This window comes from Naumovozyma dairenensis, chromosome 5 (genome assembly GCF_000227115.2).
Source record: "Naumovozyma dairenensis CBS 421 chromosome 5, complete genome".
NCBI classification, from domain to species: Eukaryota; Fungi; Ascomycota; class Saccharomycetes; order Saccharomycetales; family Saccharomycetaceae; genus Naumovozyma; species Naumovozyma dairenensis.
The window spans coordinates 450329-470834 of record NC_016483.1 but is presented as its reverse complement, the minus strand read 5'-3'; the positions used below and the strand labels follow the sequence as shown (position 1 = coordinate 470834).

The 20506-nt window shown below is 34.3% G+C and overlaps 10 protein-coding genes across 10 annotated transcripts; 7 read left to right on the top strand and 3 right to left on the bottom strand.

Moving 5' to 3' along the window:
- Positions 1 to 370: 370 nt before the first annotated feature.
- Positions 371 to 928, top strand: ISU1 (iron-binding protein ISU1; the record flags this gene model as incomplete). Its single annotated transcript, XM_003670240.1, has 1 exon — positions 371 to 928. One exon carries the CDS (start codon positions 371 to 373, stop codon positions 926 to 928), a length of 558 nt encoding a protein of 185 aa, XP_003670288.1.
- Positions 929 to 2693: 1765 nt separating this feature from the next.
- On the bottom strand, positions 2694 to 4184 carry RDS2 (gluconeogenesis transcription factor RDS2; the record flags this gene model as incomplete). The annotated part of the gene is made up of 1 exon (XM_003670239.1): positions 2694 to 4184. The coding sequence occupies one exon, from the start codon at positions 4182 to 4184 to the stop codon at positions 2694 to 2696; it is 1491 nt and encodes a 496-aa protein (XP_003670287.1).
- A 362-nt stretch (positions 4185 to 4546) lies between these two features.
- COX11 (Cox11p) lies at positions 4547 to 5458 on the top strand (the record flags this gene model as incomplete). The annotated part of the gene is made up of 1 exon (XM_003670238.1): positions 4547 to 5458. The coding sequence occupies one exon, from the start codon at positions 4547 to 4549 to the stop codon at positions 5456 to 5458; it is 912 nt and encodes a 303-aa protein (XP_003670286.1).
- Positions 5459 to 6094: 636 nt separating this feature from the next.
- Positions 6095 to 6988, top strand: RPL5 (60S ribosomal protein uL18; the record flags this gene model as incomplete). Its single annotated transcript, XM_003670237.1, has 1 exon — positions 6095 to 6988. One exon carries the CDS (start codon positions 6095 to 6097, stop codon positions 6986 to 6988), a length of 894 nt encoding a protein of 297 aa, XP_003670285.1.
- Positions 6989 to 7438: 450 nt separating this feature from the next.
- On the top strand, positions 7439 to 10234 carry STE13 (Ste13p; the record flags this gene model as incomplete). Its single annotated transcript, XM_003670236.1, has 1 exon — positions 7439 to 10234. One exon carries the CDS (start codon positions 7439 to 7441, stop codon positions 10232 to 10234), a length of 2796 nt encoding a protein of 931 aa, XP_003670284.1.
- A 385-nt stretch (positions 10235 to 10619) lies between these two features.
- SPO19 (Spo19p) lies at positions 10620 to 11471 on the top strand (the record flags this gene model as incomplete). The annotated part of the gene is made up of 1 exon (XM_003670235.1): positions 10620 to 11471. One exon carries the CDS (start codon positions 10620 to 10622, stop codon positions 11469 to 11471), a length of 852 nt encoding a protein of 283 aa, XP_003670283.1.
- A 307-nt stretch (positions 11472 to 11778) lies between these two features.
- On the top strand, positions 11779 to 12707 carry TAF14 (TATA-binding protein-associated factor TAF14; the record flags this gene model as incomplete). Its single annotated transcript, XM_003670234.1, has 2 exons — positions 11779 to 11787; positions 11916 to 12707. 2 exons carry the CDS (start codon positions 11779 to 11781, stop codon positions 12705 to 12707), a joined length of 801 nt encoding a protein of 266 aa, XP_003670282.1.
- Positions 12708 to 12987: 280 nt separating this feature from the next.
- Positions 12988 to 15051, bottom strand: TBF1 (Tbf1p; the record flags this gene model as incomplete). The annotated part of the gene is made up of 1 exon (XM_003670233.1): positions 12988 to 15051. The coding sequence occupies one exon, from the start codon at positions 15049 to 15051 to the stop codon at positions 12988 to 12990; it is 2064 nt and encodes a 687-aa protein (XP_003670281.1).
- A 554-nt stretch (positions 15052 to 15605) lies between these two features.
- On the bottom strand, positions 15606 to 16640 carry HHO1 (histone H1; the record flags this gene model as incomplete). Its single annotated transcript, XM_003670232.1, has 1 exon — positions 15606 to 16640. The coding sequence occupies one exon, from the start codon at positions 16638 to 16640 to the stop codon at positions 15606 to 15608; it is 1035 nt and encodes a 344-aa protein (XP_003670280.1).
- A 702-nt stretch (positions 16641 to 17342) lies between these two features.
- Positions 17343 to 20066, top strand: NAN1 (Nan1p; the record flags this gene model as incomplete). The annotated part of the gene is made up of 1 exon (XM_003670231.1): positions 17343 to 20066. The coding sequence occupies one exon, from the start codon at positions 17343 to 17345 to the stop codon at positions 20064 to 20066; it is 2724 nt and encodes a 907-aa protein (XP_003670279.1).
- Between the last annotated feature and the right edge of the window lie 440 nt (positions 20067 to 20506).

Sequence of the window (20506 nt, the reverse complement as noted above, 5' to 3'; positions counted from 1 at the left end):
TATTATAATGCTTGCCCTACTGGGCACGGCGCAATATTTAACATATGTCTGGGTGCACCCTTATGCTGTTAACTCCATCCCTGTCCCTCATCTCCGTCCATCTGCTCTGTTCTCCGCCCCTCATTTCCGTTGCTCACGAACGTTATTTCCGGACGGCCCTTAACCTTGGCCGATGACATCGATCTTTAAGCAAAAAATGACACCCTGCATTTGTCATACACACAAGGCCCAGATACATCTGTATCTATATATATGTATATAAATAGAAAGGGTTTCTTGGCAAACAGTTGATTCTTACCCCAGGAGCATAGCAATCATCAATATTCGTTACTAGCACTATAGATCGACGCTTACGTTAGAGCTAATAACAATGCTACCTCTATTAAGATCATCTGCTTTCGTCAGAACTGCATCTATAACACTAACAAAACCTCTGTTTAGATACTCGCCCTCATCAATACTATCAAGAACTCTCCTAACACAATCAATAAAAAACAAAACTGCTCATCAGTGGTCTCCAGGGAAAAGATTCTATCATCCAAAAGTGATCGATCATTATACACACCCAAGAAACGTAGGTTCCCTAGATAAGAAAGCTTCAAACGTAGGGACAGGTCTAGTTGGTGCCCCCGCATGTGGTGACGTAATGAGATTACAAATTCAAGTAAATGATAAAACTGGTATAATTGAAAATGTTAAATTTAAAACTTTCGGTTGTGGATCCGCTATCGCATCATCTTCATATATGACTGAAATGGTTAATGGGATGTCTATTAATGATGCTGAAAGAATTAAAAATACACAAATTGCAAAAGAGTTGTCGTTGCCTCCTGTTAAGTTGCATTGTTCTATGTTGGCTGAAGATGCTATTAAAGCGGCCATTCAAGATTATAAATCTAAAAGGAAACAAAATACTGTGTTGAATTAAATTTAAAAAATCAAAATTTTTGCAAATGCACACAAAGTACACATATATATATTCATACAAACGTTACCTTCCCTATGAATTTCATTACTTATATATTCTTAAATAAATATTTTTCAAAGAACATGAAAAAACAAAAACGTATCAAAACTAATGTAAAGAGCCGAAAGCTTCTGTCTGTATGTTATACCTAAGATCATATTTAGCCAAATCAGATTATTGTTCATTCAACTAGTTCCTGTTGCAGTAGTTTATTCTGCTATTAATGAAAAAAAATATCACCATAAGCAAGCCTTCAATGAGTGTACAGAGAGTAATGTAAGTTATCGCGGGCCTTATCCAAATTATAAACGATCTTTCAGATAACAAATAATTACGTACTAGAAAAGTTCTAAACAATCACGTATTAATTAAAACTGGTCTTTTTCCTACTATTGCTTTTTTCATCGAAGTATACACTAGTAAAATCTGCTACATTCTGAAGTTGAGGGCATGGATAATTGTATATAAGTTTACAATTTAAGGGAAGGACTTCCGTATGACTTTCCCCCAATTTCAAAATATCCTAAATCGACCTTGCTTTTTTTTCTGTATTTGAATCATAGAGATGGCGATGTTACGAGATAGAACAGGTATTTTAGTTCGTGGCATTAGCAAATAATGAGTAGCGAGTCGCTAGCGCTTTCGGGTAAGCTGTCTAAGGCAATGACAATGAATGGGTACTCTAAGTTTTTTGAAAATCAGAACAGAGTATCTAATGTCCTTATGTAGGTTGTTCTGGTTCGTAGGTTTAGGTTGTACCATTCAATGTTTTGCTATACCCTGTCGTACTAGCATTCTATAGAATCACTTCCTGAATCAAGTTTTCTGTTGCTGAGTGGTATCACATTCATAGATGTGGGAACGGACAGCCGATGTACCTTTTTATGCATAATGGTATTATGCAGAGGCACATACCCTTTTTTATTGGATCTCCCGCAAGGACGGGCGTCTATAGACTGATGCATATCCGTACGTAGGACATAATTCAATAAATGCAGTCTTGTGAATGAACTAACTCGCTATAGCCTAATTCTGGTGCTTCAGGGAACAGAGAATAAAAAAATACCAGTTAAAGGAGACCTTGAGAAACTAGCAGCTACGTACATGGCTCCATTACTCTAATACGGTTCTAAGGATAATATTCAATGCATTTCTTATCCTGTGATGCTAGCCTCCTTTGTCTCTATTCCTCGCTGTCCTCCTTTACCTACCTTTACGTAGACCTTCATTCTTTTTATTCATTCAATCTTTCGTTACCCTCCTTTCTGCTTAATATTTTTCTCACTCGTCTTTTCAAGAACACTCTGAAAAACGATAAGTATATAAAGCGAAAGGTGATTTTCACAAATTAATCAATTTTGTCATCTCTTCTCTTTTTGTCTTTGCTGTTCTGGTTTTTTATTTAGTTTCCTTTTAAAGAAACCAATCATTTTATTGATTAATTAATCGTGCGGATTAATAATCCAGGACTCTAAAACCGTGTTGCTTGAATTAATTTACAATTTAGTTCCCAAGCGTCAAGTCCATCGGAGAGAAAAAATTAGACATAGTTCATCTTAGTGCCCTTTTGTGTATTTTGCTTTTAATTATAACAAGTTATGCAAGGGCTGGTAGGACTAATATATCTTTCTTCTATATATATATATATATATATGGAATCAATCTTTCTATTCTTTCTTGTGTCTTTATGAAGGCAATGCTTATTCATTAGTATAAAAACGCTACATTAGGTGATGGGTATAAAATTACCAACTATACATATAGGAATATTATACCGATCTCTTCTAATTGTAAAACTGAAACAACAGTTACATTCTTTATCACCATTCCTAGTCTTCAAATGACAACTCGTCAAGACAGCCTTTTGGCCCTTATCAAATGCAATAGATCCATATTTCTCCCAAAAATTAACAGCACTCTCCTCTGTCATCAATTCATAAACAGCCAATTTCCCATCTCTCAATTCATCCACAGTACAATCTACCAGCATGGCAAATTCTTTATTAGCTCTATAAATTTCTCCCGTACGTCGCCAAAGACAAGCAGGCATACTCATCGAAGTGAAAACTCTATCATAAGACAATAACAATCTTTCGAAATTCTCCTCCACAAGCATCAAATCTAAATCTTTCAAAGATCTAGCAATACTTCTAAAAGCAGGTCGAATACTAGATAAAGGTTTTAAAATGCGCTGTTTAGATATAATATCCATATGATCATCCATGTATCGTTGTAATCGACCATAGCCCTTGGCATAATCGTACGGCTTTAATAAACCAGCTTCTAACTTAGCATTGATTACCAATTTTAATCTATCCTCAGGGGTGATTTCCGTACTGGGGTCTGCTGCTGTTAAGAAGAATTGTTCTCTTGGTGTAGGAGCTTGCTCATATGAGGTCGAACGTGAACTTCCTCTTCTACTGCTTATATTGTTACCGTTTTCTGTTTCTTGTTCCTGCACTACTTGTTCATTTCTTGACGTGATGTTGTTATTGCTTACATTCATATCATTATTGGTATTATACGGCAGATTTACGTTTGTGTCAGTAGTAGTGGTAGTGCTTATATTTGGAACGATGCTAGTAGAACTCAGCATGCTATTGTTTTTCGTTGTAGCATTATCAATAGTAGGTTGTTTCGGCTGAATGGCAGGATAATTCGTATTAGGGTCTACCTTTGTATGAGGAACCGAGATCCCGTTTGTACTCGTATTTGTATTTGTATTTAAATCAGGAGGAAGTGCAGCAGGATTAACTAATAATGGATTTTCTAACATTGTTAAAAATTCATTGAGTGAACTAAATTCTGATCCGACATTTTCTGAGATGAAATTTGGTTGTTGTTGTAGGAATAAACTTGGTATCCCAGTTTCCAACCCTGCTAATATGTTATCCACGTGCATGTTTGTATTTGTATTATTGTTATTATTAACAAACGATGCTGCCGGTGATTGTATATTTGGATCGTTCGGGGTATTATTCAATGATGATGATGATGGATTCTTAGTAGAGGAGGGAAGTGTTCCCGTAACAGTTGGAGCGTCTTCATCAAGTTTACAAAGATGAGCAATGTCTCTCTTGATGCATCGAGAACATGGTCTACCTTCATCACATACAACATGTGATCTTCTACAGAAAATACATGATCTAATGGTTCGTTCCTTTTTTTTATTTGTTGGGTTGCTGCTGTTATTGTTCGTCTTGCTAGACTGTCCCATTAATTATACTTATGCTTTGCAGAAATTGTTCTTGGCAGTCAAATAACTACCTACTACCTTAAGTTAATATATTCTTGGCATAACTTATTCTTTTCGTTAGTTCATGTACGTATGTAATATTGGAAACACTCATGTGAGAAATCTGTGAAGTTTAGATAGATAGCGCTTAAAGCGATAAACCTTTAACAAAAATATAAAACAAGAACTATAAAACAAAATACCAAGGGGTGGTTGCAAACTGAGGGAAGTTGTCATAGACATATAAAGTGTCCATAATTATATGATTTTTCAAGGCCAATCAAGTATCACGGTCACTCAAAGAATAAATACAACCTTTTTTTCTTAGACACTGGGGAAGAACAATGCTTCATTTCTCAAGAATTGCAGGAGTTAGCGGAAGAATAAACTCATTAACGTCCAAGATACTACTATTGCAACGTTGTAATGGTGACACTATATTACGTCAAACCGTTTTGAAACGAACGCCCATATCTACACTCCCTATAACAAGGTTATATTCGTTATCTCAACGCTTACAACAAGAACAGAAAAATGAAGGGATACCACTACAATTTGATATCAATAAACTTACTCGAAGTCAAATCCAACAATTAAGAAACATGAAAAGAGTCGAAGAACAGAGGAAAAAAGGTCGTTCCATCGCGTTATATTTTAGTAGTGTAGCGATAGTGTTTCTGGGATTAGCATACGCAGCGGTCCCCTTATATCGAGCCATTTGTGCTAGAACAGGGTTTGGTGGTATCCCCATTACAGATCGTCGTAAATTTACAGATGATAAATTGATTCCTGTAGATACAGAAAAAAGAATTAGGGTATCATTTACTAGCGAAGTTTCACAAATATTACCGTGGAAATTTGTTCCTCAACAGAGAGAAGTGTATGTATTACCTGGTGAGACCGCGTTGGCTTTTTATAAAGCTAAGAATAATAGTGATAAGGATATTATTGGGATGGCTACTTATAGTATAAGCCCTGGAGAGGCTGCTCAATATTTTAATAAGATACAATGTTTTTGTTTTGAAGAACAAAAATTAGCGGCGGGAGAAGAGATTGATATGCCTGTTTTCTTTTTCATTGATCCTGATTTTGCTAGCGATCCAGCAATGCGAAATATTGATGATATTATATTGCATTATACATTCTTTAGGGCACATTATGGAGATGGATCAGCGGTAAGTGATGGTGCTTCAGTGATACCAGAGGGTTCAATATTGGTAAAGGACCCCGACGATGACGATTATGGGGGCGAGTAGTGAACAATCTCAGCTGCTCTATGGAACTGGATAATTTCTTGTGCATATATATAAATTTAATAAAAGTGTTCAGTCAAGGTGGCAGCTATACCGTATGACAGTATATCAACCTCTAAAATGGTTATAAATGTTCTCTTTACTGTGAAGCCCTTCATATTAGCCGCCGTCGACGACAAGAAGAATTGAAGGGCCGGGAAGATGGGTGGGTGTTTAGCATAGTTTTGACTGTGCCTTTTATTATAGTATAAGGTGTAAAGATTTAACACTAAACAGCAGTACACCGCACTGCCCAACGTCTTTATTCATTTTTCTTCAAAACATTTGGTCGCTTTTTTTTCTAGAAAATGAGACGAGGAGAAAATGAAAAACATTACCGACCGGCTGGCCACAACTCATCGCGTGCTGCACTGTGTACTTCATCCATGGAATTGAAAAATTTACCGGGAAACGATGGACACGATATTATTCAAAATCTAATATAATGATTAGGTTTAATAGATGGATATTAGTGTTTGTTACAGTTCCTCTTAATCGTTTTAACGCCCTTGCTTATCTTTATCACTCAATTGCATTATTATTTTTTTAATCCTTGTTCCAATTTCCGAAAAATAAACCATCAACAACCCTTGAAGTAAAATGGCTTTCCAAATTAACCAAAAGAACTCTGCTTACCACTCTCGTTACCAAACTCCTTTCAGAAGAAGAAGAGAAGGTAAGACCGATTTCTACCAAAGAAAGAGATTAGTTTCTCAACACAAGGCTAAGTACAACTCTCCAAAGTACAGATTAGTCGTTAGATTCACTAACAAAGACATCATCTGTCAAATTGTCTCCTCTACCATCACTGGTGACATTGTCTTAGCCGCTGCTTACTCTCATGAATTACCAAGATACGGTATCACTCATGGTTTAACTAACTGGGCTGCCGCTTACGCTACCGGTTTGTTGGTCGCAAGAAGAACTTTACAAAAGTTAGGCTTAGACGAAACCTACAAGGGTGTCGAAGAAGTTGAAGGTGAATACGAATTGACTGAAGCCGTCGAAGATGGTCCACGTCCATTCAAGGTCTTCTTGGATATCGGTTTACAAAGAACTACCACTGGTGCTAGAGTTTTCGGTGCCTTAAAGGGTGCTTCTGATGGTGGTTTGTACATTCCTCACTCTGAAAACAGATTCCCAGGTTGGGATTTCGAAGCTGAAGAATTAGACCCAGATTTATTGAGAACTTACATCTTCGGTGGTCACGTCTCTCAATACATGGAAGAATTAGCTGACGATGATGAAGAAAGATTCTCTGAATTATTCAAGGGTTACTTAGCTGATGACATTGATGCTGACTCTTTGGAAGACATTTACACTGAAGCTCATGCTGCTATCAGAGCTGACCCAGCTTTCAAGGCCACTGAAAAGAAATTCACTAAGGAACAATATGCTGCTGAATCTAAGAAGTTCAGACAAGTTAAATTGACCAAGGAAGAAAGAGATGCTCGTGTTGCTGCCAAGATCGCTGCTTTGGCTGGTCAACAATAGATTATTGGTTCATGATATATATATTATTTAAATAATTACTTATTTTTTGTTATTTATAACATTCATCCTTTAATTTAAAAACATCAACCTTTTTTTTAAAGAAATCATTGAATTTACTTCTTTAATTGGATTATCAAATTGGGAATATCTTGTTCTTACCTATTACGTAAACTATTTAAGTATTATATGTTCAATTTGGGGCTTATGCGTCGCCGCATTAACGATTTATCTTAAAGTGTACGAACTTCATTTAATTTCCTATAATGGTCATCAATAACATTGAATAAAAACATTTCAACTAAATAATTAACGTGAGACAACTACATAGGACTTGTACTATATCCTCTTCGAGGTAAATAACCTACCTAATTACCTTCATATCGACCTCCTGCTACTTCCTCGTGTTCCAATTATTATTTGAATACGTAACAGACGATTACGCTAAATAATATGTCAACTTTTATTAAGACACACAAGAGGAAGAATAGTCATAAGTTTCTGGGACCACAAGCAACTTCAGGAGCATCAATGAGATCTGATTTTGAAATGGATGATATGGGCGATATACCACCACCTTTAAATCTACACCAGCAAACTCAAGAAGAAGAACAACGACAACGACAACGACAAGAACAACAAGAACAAGATGGATACTCATATTTCACTGAAACGATACCAGATATAGATCTAGAACAACAATCACTTCGAGAACAACCTTCTTCATTCTTACTTGACGATGATGATGAAAGACTTTCCTCTTCACCAACTCCTGACAGAAACCTTTCATGGGAAAGTTGGTATATACACAAAAAATATTCACATAATAAAAATAAATTGCTATGTATCAGTACCAGTGCTTTGTTACTAGTTTTTTTTATCGTAATTATACCCATGTTAAACACACCAAGTGACTCTTCTCGATCAAATGGGAAAAATGGTAACTTGTCTCGAAAAAGGAATAAATTTACCATTAATGACATATTTAATGGCGACTTCTCAGTAGATCATAAGACTTTCCATTTCATTGAACCAGCTTCTAGATTACAATCCCACGATATGGATCCAGGTTTATACTATACAGTAGAAGATAAAGATCTAGGAAGACATTTTGTGGCTAAGCAACTATTCAATAAAGATTTCGAACAAGATTTAGGTAGTACGAAATTCTTTTATGATGATAAAGAATATACCGTGATGAATGTCATATTCAATTATAGATTAGATAGAGCTATCTTGATGACTGATATCGTTCCGGAATTTAGACATTCTTCTAAAGGATATTATTTTTTGAAAGATTTAAATACTAATAAAATTACTCCAATAACACCTCCAGCTAGCAATTCCTTAGAAAAACTTTCATACGCTGCATTTTCACCAAGTTACAATTACGTTTATTTCGTTTATGAGAATAATTTATACCTTAAATCAGCTTATAATGATGGGAAAGTTACTCAAATTACAAATGACGGATCTTCAAACATTCTTAACGCGAAGACAGGTTGGATTTATGAAGAGGAAGTACTTGCATCGGACAAGGGAATATGGTGGGCACCTGATGATTCCAAATTTGTATTTGCCAAGATTAATGAAACTGATGTACCATCTTATCAATTCCCATTATATACCACTGGTAATCAGTTCCCTCTTACTAAGGAAATAAAATATCCTAAACCAGGTACTCCAAATCCTAAAATCCAATTATATATGTTGGATTTAATAAACAGTGTTCTCTATCAAATCAATACAGGAAACAAAGACTATGATTTCATATTATACGATGCTCAATGGGTTAGTTCAGATTTTTTCCTTTTTAAAGAAACAGACCGTGCATCGAAAATAATGAACGTGAAAAGTTATAATGCTAAAGAATCAAAATTGGAAATTGTACGGAAGATCGATTCCACTAAATATAATGGCTGGATTGAAAAAACTTTCAAAATTTTACCAATTCCACCAAAGAAATCTCTTGATAGAACTGAGTTTGGATACGTCGATATTGCTGTCGATCAAGAAGGTTATAATCATTTATTTTACTTTCCAACTGTAAATTCTACGGAGGGAAAACAGTTAACTAAAGGACAATGGGAAGTGACAGATCGAGGTATTGTAGGTTTTGAATATGAATCAGATACAATTTTTTTCACAGCTAACCAAATTGGTCCAATGGCACAACATCTATATGCTGTGTCTCTCAGTGATGAACGTGGTGACGATCATTATACTGTTCAAACTTTACAGGACCCAAACCAAAAAAATGATTATTATGATTTCGAATTAAGTTCTAGCGGGAGATTTGCCATGGCTAAATATTTAGGTTCTTCAACTCCACAGTATAGAGTCGGTCCATTATCTGATGTTTTAGATGCTAACAGTGAGTCTGGTAGGGTGATTAATTTAACTGATGATTCAGAATTCAAAGAAGCTTTAGAAAAATACAACTTACCCGTGACTAGTTACAAAAATATTGTTCTTGACGATGGCGTGACGATCAATTATATTGAGATTAAACCAGCATTCATGGACCCAAAGAAGAAATACCCAGTGTTAGTTAATGTATATGGTGGACCAGGCTCTCAGACTTTTACCACTAAGTCATCCTTTTTATTAGAGCAAGCAGTGGCTTCTGGATTAGATGCAATTGTCTTACAAATTGAACCAAGGGGAACAGGTACTAAAGGTTGGAAATTCAGATCCTGGGCAAAAAAGAAGTTAGGATTTTATGAACCTCGTGACGTGACAGAAGTTGTTCAAAAATTCATTAAGATGAATGAACCTCATATTGACAGGAAAAGAGTTGCTATTTGGGGGTGGTCATACGGTGGGTTTACTACATTGAAAACTATTGAATATGATAAAGGTGAAACATTTACGTATGCCATGGCTGTAGCGCCTGTAACTAACTGGACATTTTATGATTCTATATATACAGAGAGATATATGGATGCTCCATTGAATAATGAAGAAGGATATCGAGATATATCCGTAGTAAAAGATGTTGAACCATTTAAAAACTTGAATAGATTTTTAATTATACATGGAACAGCAGATGATAATGTTCATATACAAAACAGTTATGAATTTCTAGACAAATTAAATTTGGCGGGCATACGAAATTATGATATGCATATTTTCCCAGATTCAGACCATTCTATTAGATACCATAATGCGCAAGTAATAATTTATCAGAAATTATATTATTGGTTAGAAACAGCATTCAATGGGAAATTTGATAATGTCAATATGTAATTATTATTCACGAAAATCATATATTCTATTATTGTAATAGTATACCTTCATGTTAAAAGTAAAAGGATCCCAAAACGACAAAGTTTTCCAGTTACATATTATGTTCTGGCGTCCTCCTTTTTTTTCTTTAATGTTTTCCCCCGTTATAAATACATTTTATATTTTTTGTGCCACTTCTGACGTTTTTTTCACAAAAAAGACGACAGAAAAAGAAGACAGACAGAAACAGACTATATAAAGCAAGAACAGAAGAAGACTACATTTTGTGTATTTCTAATTCTATTTCTCTCCAAGTTTCAAGCTCTGTTCTCTTTTTCGTAAAATAGAACACCATACCAAGCACCTACTCAAATTACTCTTACTTTTATTTTAAATAGTAATAACAATGTGGAATCAATTATCTTTTTCTATTATTAATTCAATTTTAATTTCTTCAGTTCTAACAGAAAGGGTCAACTTATACCTAACTACTGATGATTTAGGAGGTGATTCTGTTACAGGTTTAGACCATAAACCTTTAACGTTACACATTGACAAGGAATCTTTAACACCAGAACTATCAACTATATTAAGCCACAGCCCAAATATTATTTTTGCTGACATGCCAGGTCAACCTGAATTCATTAATATAAGGGAAGTTGAAGATGCTATTGAAGATAATACAGTTATTCAAGAAGAAAATGTCGATGACATTGATGCTGATGAGGCGGACGACAACGACGATGAAAACGAAGACGAACATGACGTTAGAAATGAAAACGAAAACTTTGATGAAGATTTTGACATGGAAACCAATGAATCTGGCCTTGAAAATGAAAATGAAAATGAATCTGACCTTGAAAATGAAAAGGAAAAGGAAAATTCTGATGAGGAGGAAGAATATGGAGATTTACAATTATTCAATGTTGATCCTTCCTTGACAAAGATAAAGGATAAAAAATTTAATGAAACTGAAATAAATATTAGTGAAATTTTTGGAAGTACAACTACTTTCGAGATTAACACAGCCACCACTGTAGTGTCTAGTCCAAGATCAAGTGAGACAGATTTTAAGAACGGTGGATCAAAACAAACAAATACTAATGCAACTTCATCTGATGCAAGCTCCTCCAATAATACATCTAGTAATAATAACCCAGGTATAGTACAAGAAGGTGAAAGTTCGAACCTGAAAGTAGGAATGACAACTGCTATGGTCATAACATTGACTACGTTACTTTTTGTACAATGCTATTAATTAGCATCACTTATACATCCGTGATTGCATTCTTTTTACTATTTTTTTTACATTATTCTTTAACTTAATAGCTATTCAATCTTTTATTATTATCCTTTTTTCTTTCTATTTATTTAATATATAACTCATTTGACAATTTGGACTGTTTTCACAGTGCGACGCTTTTATGGGAAAACAATGAAAACATGAAATGTGTAAATGGTATTCATTCATTAATGAATAAAATTTACAATTTATGAAAACAGAACAGTTCGCAGCTTTGAAATCAGATAGGCAATTGAGGTAAAACCGTGAATATTATTGTACTATGGTTCCTGTATGTTACATTTACAAATGTCCTTCATTGCTATGTACCAAGAACACTATTTCTGGGAACAGGATTTTTTTACTAACATGAAAAATGTATGAAATTGGCACAACCCAATTGCAAAATATTATATATAGTCTGTGAGAAGAACGATAAGGATTAAAACGAAACAAGACATCTTACCCGATGTGCCTCCAGTTGAAGGGTTCCCTGTTAGAAAATGGAGTATTGAGATTGTCTTAATTGATGAAGAAACGAAGCAAGAAATCCCTGCCACGATTTTTGATAAAGTGATATATCATTTGCATCCAACGTTTGAGAATCCCAATCGGACAGTCACTGAAGTGCCCTTTAAGATTGAAGAACAAGGATGGGGTGGGTTTCCATTGGATATTAGTGTTTTCTTTTTGGAAAAAGCTGGTGATTTGAAAATTAGTCATGATTTGAATTTTTTGAAAAATACTTATGAAGTGGATCATATTATCCAAGTACCGATTAATAAACCTTTACTTGTTACTGAACTGGCGAAGAGTGGACCTGTGGAGGATACAAGTAATAGCACTGTTATTAGTGAAAATGGTGTCATTGGTACACCTGCCAATGTTATTGTTAATAATAGTAATAAGAGGAAAGGATCATCAATAACTAGTGGTATGGAAAATGGGAATGAACCTTTGAAGAAGAAGAGTAAGACTAGTACTATTTCTACGATTAGAGGTGGTGTTGATATGGAGAAATTAGCTGTTGCAATGACTAAATTAAATGAAGATGATCTTGTTGGTGTTGTACAAATGGTTATTGATAATAAGACACCTGAAATGATTGTAACGAATAATGTTGATGAAGGAGAATTTGTCATTGATTTATATAGTTTACCGGAGGGATTATTGAAAAGTTTATGGGAGTATGTTAAGAAAAACACTGAATAAACTAAGCTCGATTTAAGCAATATGGCCTTTAATTTTTGTAAAATCTCTTATAAAGATATATTTTAAAATAGAATAGAATGTGAAAAGGAATAACGTAAGAAATCAGTTATAATTAGTTATAAATAGAGAAATTTATACAAATGTAAGATCAACACAGTCACATATAGGGTGATATACTGCGTGAGAGTTAGAATCGAGTTATTATAATACAAAACTTTCAAAAAATTGAGAAAGAAAGAAAGAAGAGAAAAAGGAAGGAGAGAAAGCAACACGTTTATTTTTACATATTGGCTTCCAAATTTGGATCGAAACCTGACGTATCATCATTATTACCAAACAATCCACCAGCATCGTCAACATTGTTTGTATTATTATTATTATTATTATTATTATTATTATTATTATTATTATTATTATTATTGTCAGGCACCGGTGTATTAGATTGTGAAGAAACACCTGATGGAACGTTAGATTCTTGTAATTGTTGTTTTTGTTTCTTTTTAGATTTATAAGCTTTTTCTATATTCCCTGTAACTTTTTGTAAATAATCCGGCAATGGTTTATTATTTTTCAAATAATGTAATTTCCAGTTTCTTGCCTTATCTTTCAATTGAACCTGAGTCCTATTTTTCAAACTTTCTGAAACTTTCCCACCTGGCCCATAAAGATCCAAAATCTTTGACCATGATGGACCTACTTCTTTTATACCTTCAATCAAAGCATCTTCTTCATCTTTGGACCAAACTCTCTTTGGTTTCAATTTCTTGATGGAAGCAGCGGGGATATTTGAATTTGCCACTGCAGCATCAACAGTATTATTATTAACGTTCGTATCATTATCCATTTGAACATTCGTACCATCGAAAGGTTGAGAATAAGGACCCATAGAATCTTCATGATGTAAGTAACCTTGTGTTCCCGTTGTGTTCCCAGCACCACCAGCAGTCGCATTGTCCTCTTCCATTTCCGGTAAATTGAACGAATCCACAAGTGGATAACTCTGTGAACCGACACCGACAGCAGCAGCAGCAGCAGCGGCAGTGGTATTATGTGAGGTCATACCTTCCGTGGTTGCACCTGAGGCATATAGTATTTGATTATCGAATTCAGTATTATCGAAACAATACAATGGTGATTTACCACGACCTTTCTTCCCCCAAATGATTAGTCCCATATTTTTATTACAATATTCTAATAATTCTCTAATGAAATGGTTCCAATCATAATTTATCACTAAATCATTGAATGTGGTGAAATTCATCAAATTTTCCTTACGACGATCACATCTTTCTACGAAATCCTTTTCAGAAGGTGTTAGTAGTTCATTTAATGGTTGTGAGTCAGTGATCATGTTACCAGTTCTTCTATGTATTAATTGAGTATCTAAATCTGATGGAAATATGGTATCTAATAATTCAGTTTGTTTATCCTTTGGTATATCGTTTGAATTGTTTTCAAATTCCTTTAATGCGGAGATGAAAGCTTGAGTTTTCAAATCTAGATATAAGATTGATTGAGATTTTAAGAATTTCCCATTATTTTCACCAGATCCATGTGTATATAGTGTATTTGGACAGAAGATGTCTAGGAATGATGATTGTAATAATTCGAACCCGTAATTGAAACAACCTACTGCTGTTAGTAGGAATGTTAGTAAGTTTGTCTTACGGATTGCAGTGATGATGTATGGTTCGTGACCTCTCAAGAGGGAAGGTGGAGGAGAATTGGGGAACCATAAACCTGGTGCTACATCATGGACAGTTAATAGTGGATCTCTTGAATTATAAATGTTTCTAACTTGTTTAAACAATTTTAATAAAGTTTGGAAGATGTCAGTTTCACCTGAGTTTAAGTAAGTGGATTTATCAGTTAATAGAGCCAATATTTGTGGCGAACCAGCATTAAAGATTAATAATCTTAATAATTGAGTGGATATGTTATCTAATAGACATAATGATGAAATGGTCAATCTTGTTCTTAAGGGTAGAGCTCTAATGATATTATTGAATCTATTTAAATTTTCCGAGTTCAATTCTGCATGAATTATGGCACTGTTGGTTGTTGTTGTACGGTGACGAGATCTAGTTCCCTCCAAAGAGGGATGTATGTTAGTTCTTGTAGCAGCTGTGGTAGGAGCAGACGTGCTGGTGGTATTAGCAGGGTCAGTGGCATTGTCATCGGCATCAGCATTGGCATTGGCATTGGCAGTGCCAGAAGGGATTGGGGAAGCTTCACTATTATTGGTATTATTTCTAGTAGGTTCGTTAACAGCAGTACCGGTACCAGAGCCAGCGGCAGGAGCGACGAGTGTAGTTGTCGTCGTAGCAGAAACAGAAGTGTCCATTAGGTGTATGTGTATATGCAAATATGTGTGGATCGATTGCTTTGTATATAAAGGACTGCAATGAGATATGGATTTATTTCGTGTATTGGTTTGTTTATATGTTCGAATGTTTGTTGTTTGTTGTTTGTTGTCGTTTCGGTTGTTGTTTGTTAGGTCATTTGAAGGGAAAGAACAAATAGGGCAAAAGAGAATCGGGGCTTCATTCCTTGTTTCCTTGTTTCCTTGTTTGTTTTTTCCGTTTTGATGTTTTTCCTTCCTTGTTTGTTTGTTTGTTTGTTTGTTTGTGAGTGGGTGTTTGACGCCAGGAGTTCGTGATTTTTCAAATAGTGACTGTGTGGTGTATGGGTGTGTAGCTATACACGGCGAAAGAACCTAACGTCACTGTCACATTTCCCTGTCACAGGGACGAAATATACGTAGAATAGAGAATAAATGATATATAATGTATGGTATGGCCCTTTGTTCAGGTGTTATACGTGCTGAAATGTATGGTTCATAATAGAACACCCCACAGTGCGCAACACAAACACATAAATAAATCGAAATAGAATCTTTTAGAATGTTAAATAACAAAATATACAGATATGAATAAACACGAGCATATCCATTTGGGGATTCAGACTACAATAATATATAATACATAATACAATCAGGGGCCACAGTAAAGTCAGGGAAAAAAATAAAAAGAGGTAATAAAACATAAGAATAGCTTGACGGAAGAAAAGAGAGAGAATAAGAAATAAGAAGATAATTAAAATCACCTTTTTATTTTTTTTTTTTTTTAGGTCAGAAATTAGAGACTTACCCTTCTTGGAAACTTTAATGACACCAGATGGTCCCTTTGGTTGAGATAATTCACCGTTTTCAACACCTTTCCTAATAGCAGCATTGAATAAATTATCAAAATTACTTTTATCCTTGGTATTGGAATATTCATCTTTAATGTAATTTTTCAAAGCTGGACGACTGGAACCTTTCCCCTCGTTTAACGCAAGAATACTCTTGATGATCATTTCTCTGTATGATGGGCTACCAGACGAACTTAATGATGATTTACCTTTCTTGGCAGTGGATGGTTTGCTGACTTTCTTAGTAGTGGTAGCAGCACCCTTTGTATTCTTGGTAGCGGTGGTCGTCTTGGTAGTGGCACCAGTCGTTGTAGTTGTAGTTGTAGTTGTAGTTTTCTTGGCTTTCTTAACTGGCTTCTTTTCCTTATCACTTTCTTCAGCAGATGAAGATGTAGCAGATGGAGTAGTAGATTTTTTGGCAGTAGAAGAAGAAGTTGGTGTTGGAGCAACCAACTTCAAAGTACCAGATGGTCCCTTTGGCTGGGCAAAAACACCACTTTCTACACCTCTCTTAATGGCAGAATTGAAATGATGATCAAAAGCAGTTGAACTAGCCATATTTGGATAATTTTCTTTAACATATTTCTTTAATGATGGACGACTAACTCCCTTACGTGATTTTAAGGCATTTAGACCTTCAATGATGATTTCTTTGTACGATTTGGAACCTGAGGGAGAAGAGGAAGATTCCTTCTTTTTGTTTGCAGTTGTAGCAGTTGTTGTGGATTTTTTTGGAGCCATTGTTCTTTGTTCGTTGTTTCTGTCGATCGTTCGATTGGTCTAAGCAAAGAATAGTAAAGGAAAGAAAGAGCTCTTCATAATAACATGTATCAACAAATGGAAACATTTAAAAGAAAAAAATACGTCAACAAACAACAAGAAGCAAAAAGATAACGCAGACAAGATCTGATTGCAATTAATCACTCCCTCCTCTCCAAGCAAAAAGACGAACAAACAGACCAGAGATTTCACATCAAGAAAACAACAAAACAAAAACATTATCAACAACAACGCGAAAAAATGAAAAATGAAATTGAATCTCCAATTTCGCGTTGTTGACATTTGCGACAAAGCGTTACCCGCTGGAAGATAATCCTCCTTAACCGAATCTGAACCTCCAATAATTTAAATACACGTGCCCCTTAGACATCACTAACAACGGTAGATTTGAATAATGAAAAATTTTGACAAATTGAAAAATATTGAAAAATATTATGCGATATGAGATGAGAGATGAGATGAGATGAGATAAGTAGCTAAGATTTATTATCATACATTAGCTGCATAATAGTGAAACAAAGCCAATCTATCATTGAGATTGAAATATTGAACCGGCTCTTTACTTTTATTTATCTGGCTTGAAAAAGATTCCCAATAAGCAAAATTCTACTCCTTCTCGATTGCTTTTAGGATAAAATACCTATATCATATACCGTCCAAATAATGCCACAATCTCAAGTCCAACCAACAGTGTCACAACAATATAAATTATCCCTAGTTTCTGGTGGGACTCCAAGCCTACCAAGAGCATCATATTCTTCCAGTTGTAATAAGAATATATCTTGTTTGACTGCAGATCAGTTGAATTATATCGTCCCATTCAATAACCAAATTAAACTGTTTTCAATAGAGACACGACAATGTGTAAAGACATTGAAGTTCAATAACAATGAAATATTATCGAAAATTTTCGATTCTACATCTGTAGCTCATATTGCATTAGGTGATTTACTTACATTGTCAGCAGATGAGGGGAAAAATGAAGAAAAATTTATCACTATTTTCACCAAAAATGGTCAAATTATCGTTTTAAATTACAAAGGAAAATTAATCGAATCACCAAAAATAGTCAATTTAAACCTATCTCCTGAACAATCCATCTTTAAAGTATTCCAATCCACGGATGGTAAAGGTAAAGCAATTTTGAAAATTCTAACAATCGTAGATAAACCTTCATCCTCTTTGGCAACTTATCATCTATATGATTCATCAGATGATAAACCAACTTTAGCATTGATTAAATCATTCGAAAATGTCATTTCATTAACATGGTCTTCCAATGATCATTATATAGCTATTTTATCACAAAATAAAGAATCAACAAGTGACAAAAAAATGATACATATTCAATCAATATTTGATGATTCATACCAAAGAGAGTTCCCACTTGCATCAGTTCTTTCCAAGACAACAACTCAACATCAACCTGCTACTACGTCCAACAATTCAAGATACGTTTCATCAATGGCAATCGATAATAATGCCTCTCAATTGGCATTGGGGTTTGTTTCAGGTGTAATATCTATCGTCAATTTAGGTGAAAATGCTAATTTACAAACAAGATTATTAAAATGGCACATAGATTCAGTATTATCGCTAGCGTTTAACGAAGATGGAACTTATCTTTTATCTGGTGGTTGGGAAAAAGTATTAATCTTCTGGCAATTATCAACTAACTTACAACAATTTTTACCCCGTTTAAATGGTATCATTGTAGATTGTCAAATTATTGGATCCAAATATTACTCCATTTCATTACAAATGATTGAAAATCCTACAATGTCTCAATATCAAATATTATTATTAAACTCTTCAGATTTAATATCAAAATTATCAATAAATGGTCCCTTACCAATTTTCGCTAACCCAATAAAATCAACAATCCAACCAATTTCCTCAATAAACACAAAGATGTCCAATTCCATATCTAAACTTATCTCATTCCAAGAAAAACAACAAAGAAAATTACATAACTTGAAAAGACAAGATTTCACAACATGTATAAAGATAAATCCTATCACTAAGAATTTATATTTCCCTCACGTCTCCTCTTTACAAATCTTTAATTTTTACAAAAATGATCAAATCTCATATCAAAATATGACATCTACATTATCAAACTCAATGGGTAAAGTGAAAACAGAATTAAACATTAAAGAACCAACCATTGCCAATTTAACATTCACTCATAACGGTGATTGGTTAATCACATACGAGATTGAATATCAACCTTCTGATTTACTTTCATCAAATGATCAAACTCATATTTTGAAATTTTGGTCATTAATCCCAGAAAGTAATCAATGGGAATTAAAAACCAAAATTATAAATCCTCATGGTATCAATGTTCCTATTATTAAATTGATTCCTTCTCCAATTGCATTTCCTGGGAAGGAAATTGGTATCTTGACAGCTGATAATAATGGTGGTCTGAAATACTGGAGTATTGTTGAAGAGGAAAATAATGAAGATGCGCGTGTTGCTAATTGGTCTTTGACTAAGATGTTACCTCCTAATTTCAACCATTTTAGTAATTGTGTCTCAGTGGCATGGTCTCATGATGGTAGTTTGATATTCCATGGGTTTGAATATAAATTACAAATATTGGAATTTAATCATGATAAAGATGGATCGGAAGGATTTGTTAAAGTGGGTCATGAGTTTAATTTTGATTCTGAAATTCAAACCATTACATTGAGTAATGATTCTAATTTAATTGTGGTTACGAAGACTAATTTAGTAGTTATTAATCTCTTATTAGGTGCTGTGGTAACTACCCTCGATATATATCCATTTGTTGATGGTGCATACAAGAATGGTAATTTGGAAAGATTAATTGCATGCGATCAAAATTCTGGAAATGTGGCTCTCGTATTAAATGGGAAAGCACAAGATGAAAAGGATGAAGTGAAATATAATTCCAAGATTATTGTGTTTAACTCAGATCTTTCTGTTAAGATCGACATTTTCAATCATGATGAATATATTTCATGGATTGGTTGGAATTATGATAGTGATTTCATTTTCCTTGATATGTCTTTAAGACTTGGTGTTATTGGTACTACAGTGAACAATGAAATGATCGATGAAGTCAATAAAGAAGGTATATTTGATGGATTAATGACTACTACAGGCAGCGAGGTGATAACAAGTAATGAAAATAACCTGAATACAGGTGATAAATTTGTAGAACAATTACGAAAATTATCAAACAAGACTAACACGAACATAGATGCTGAGGCTGGAGACGATATGGTGACCGACTTGATAAACGGTGAAAAGAAGGAGAAATCATTAAATATGAAGAGCTTTACAGGTATGTTCGACAATATTCAAAACATTCAAATGGATACATTATTCGATAGTGTAATGAAAGTTATTAGCTGAGGTTACTAAGTAGAGGAACAATTCAGGCACATATTAATGATAATGGTACATCGAGAATTTTGTAAAATAGCGTAACTTCATAGACTATACATATAAGTAAGAAGAGAAGTACAAAACAATTGATCTGGTATTGAAACTATATTCGATCACTTCCTCTCTGTCACTTTATCCCAATGTGACGCGATTTGACGTATGTGTTACCCTGTTTCCAATAATCGTCGAGGGCCAAAAAAAAGAAAAATCAAAACGACTCAAATGACAATTTTATAATTTTATGATTTTATAAAATATATCTATGGAAAACACACTTATTTTATTCTATATTATTGATTTTGTTTTCCTTCAAGGCACCTGTAAAACCAAGTTCAAGGGATACATCCACAGATATTGTGAGATTAAGACGTTGCTAAATCTTTTTACGTTTCTAACCAATATAGACT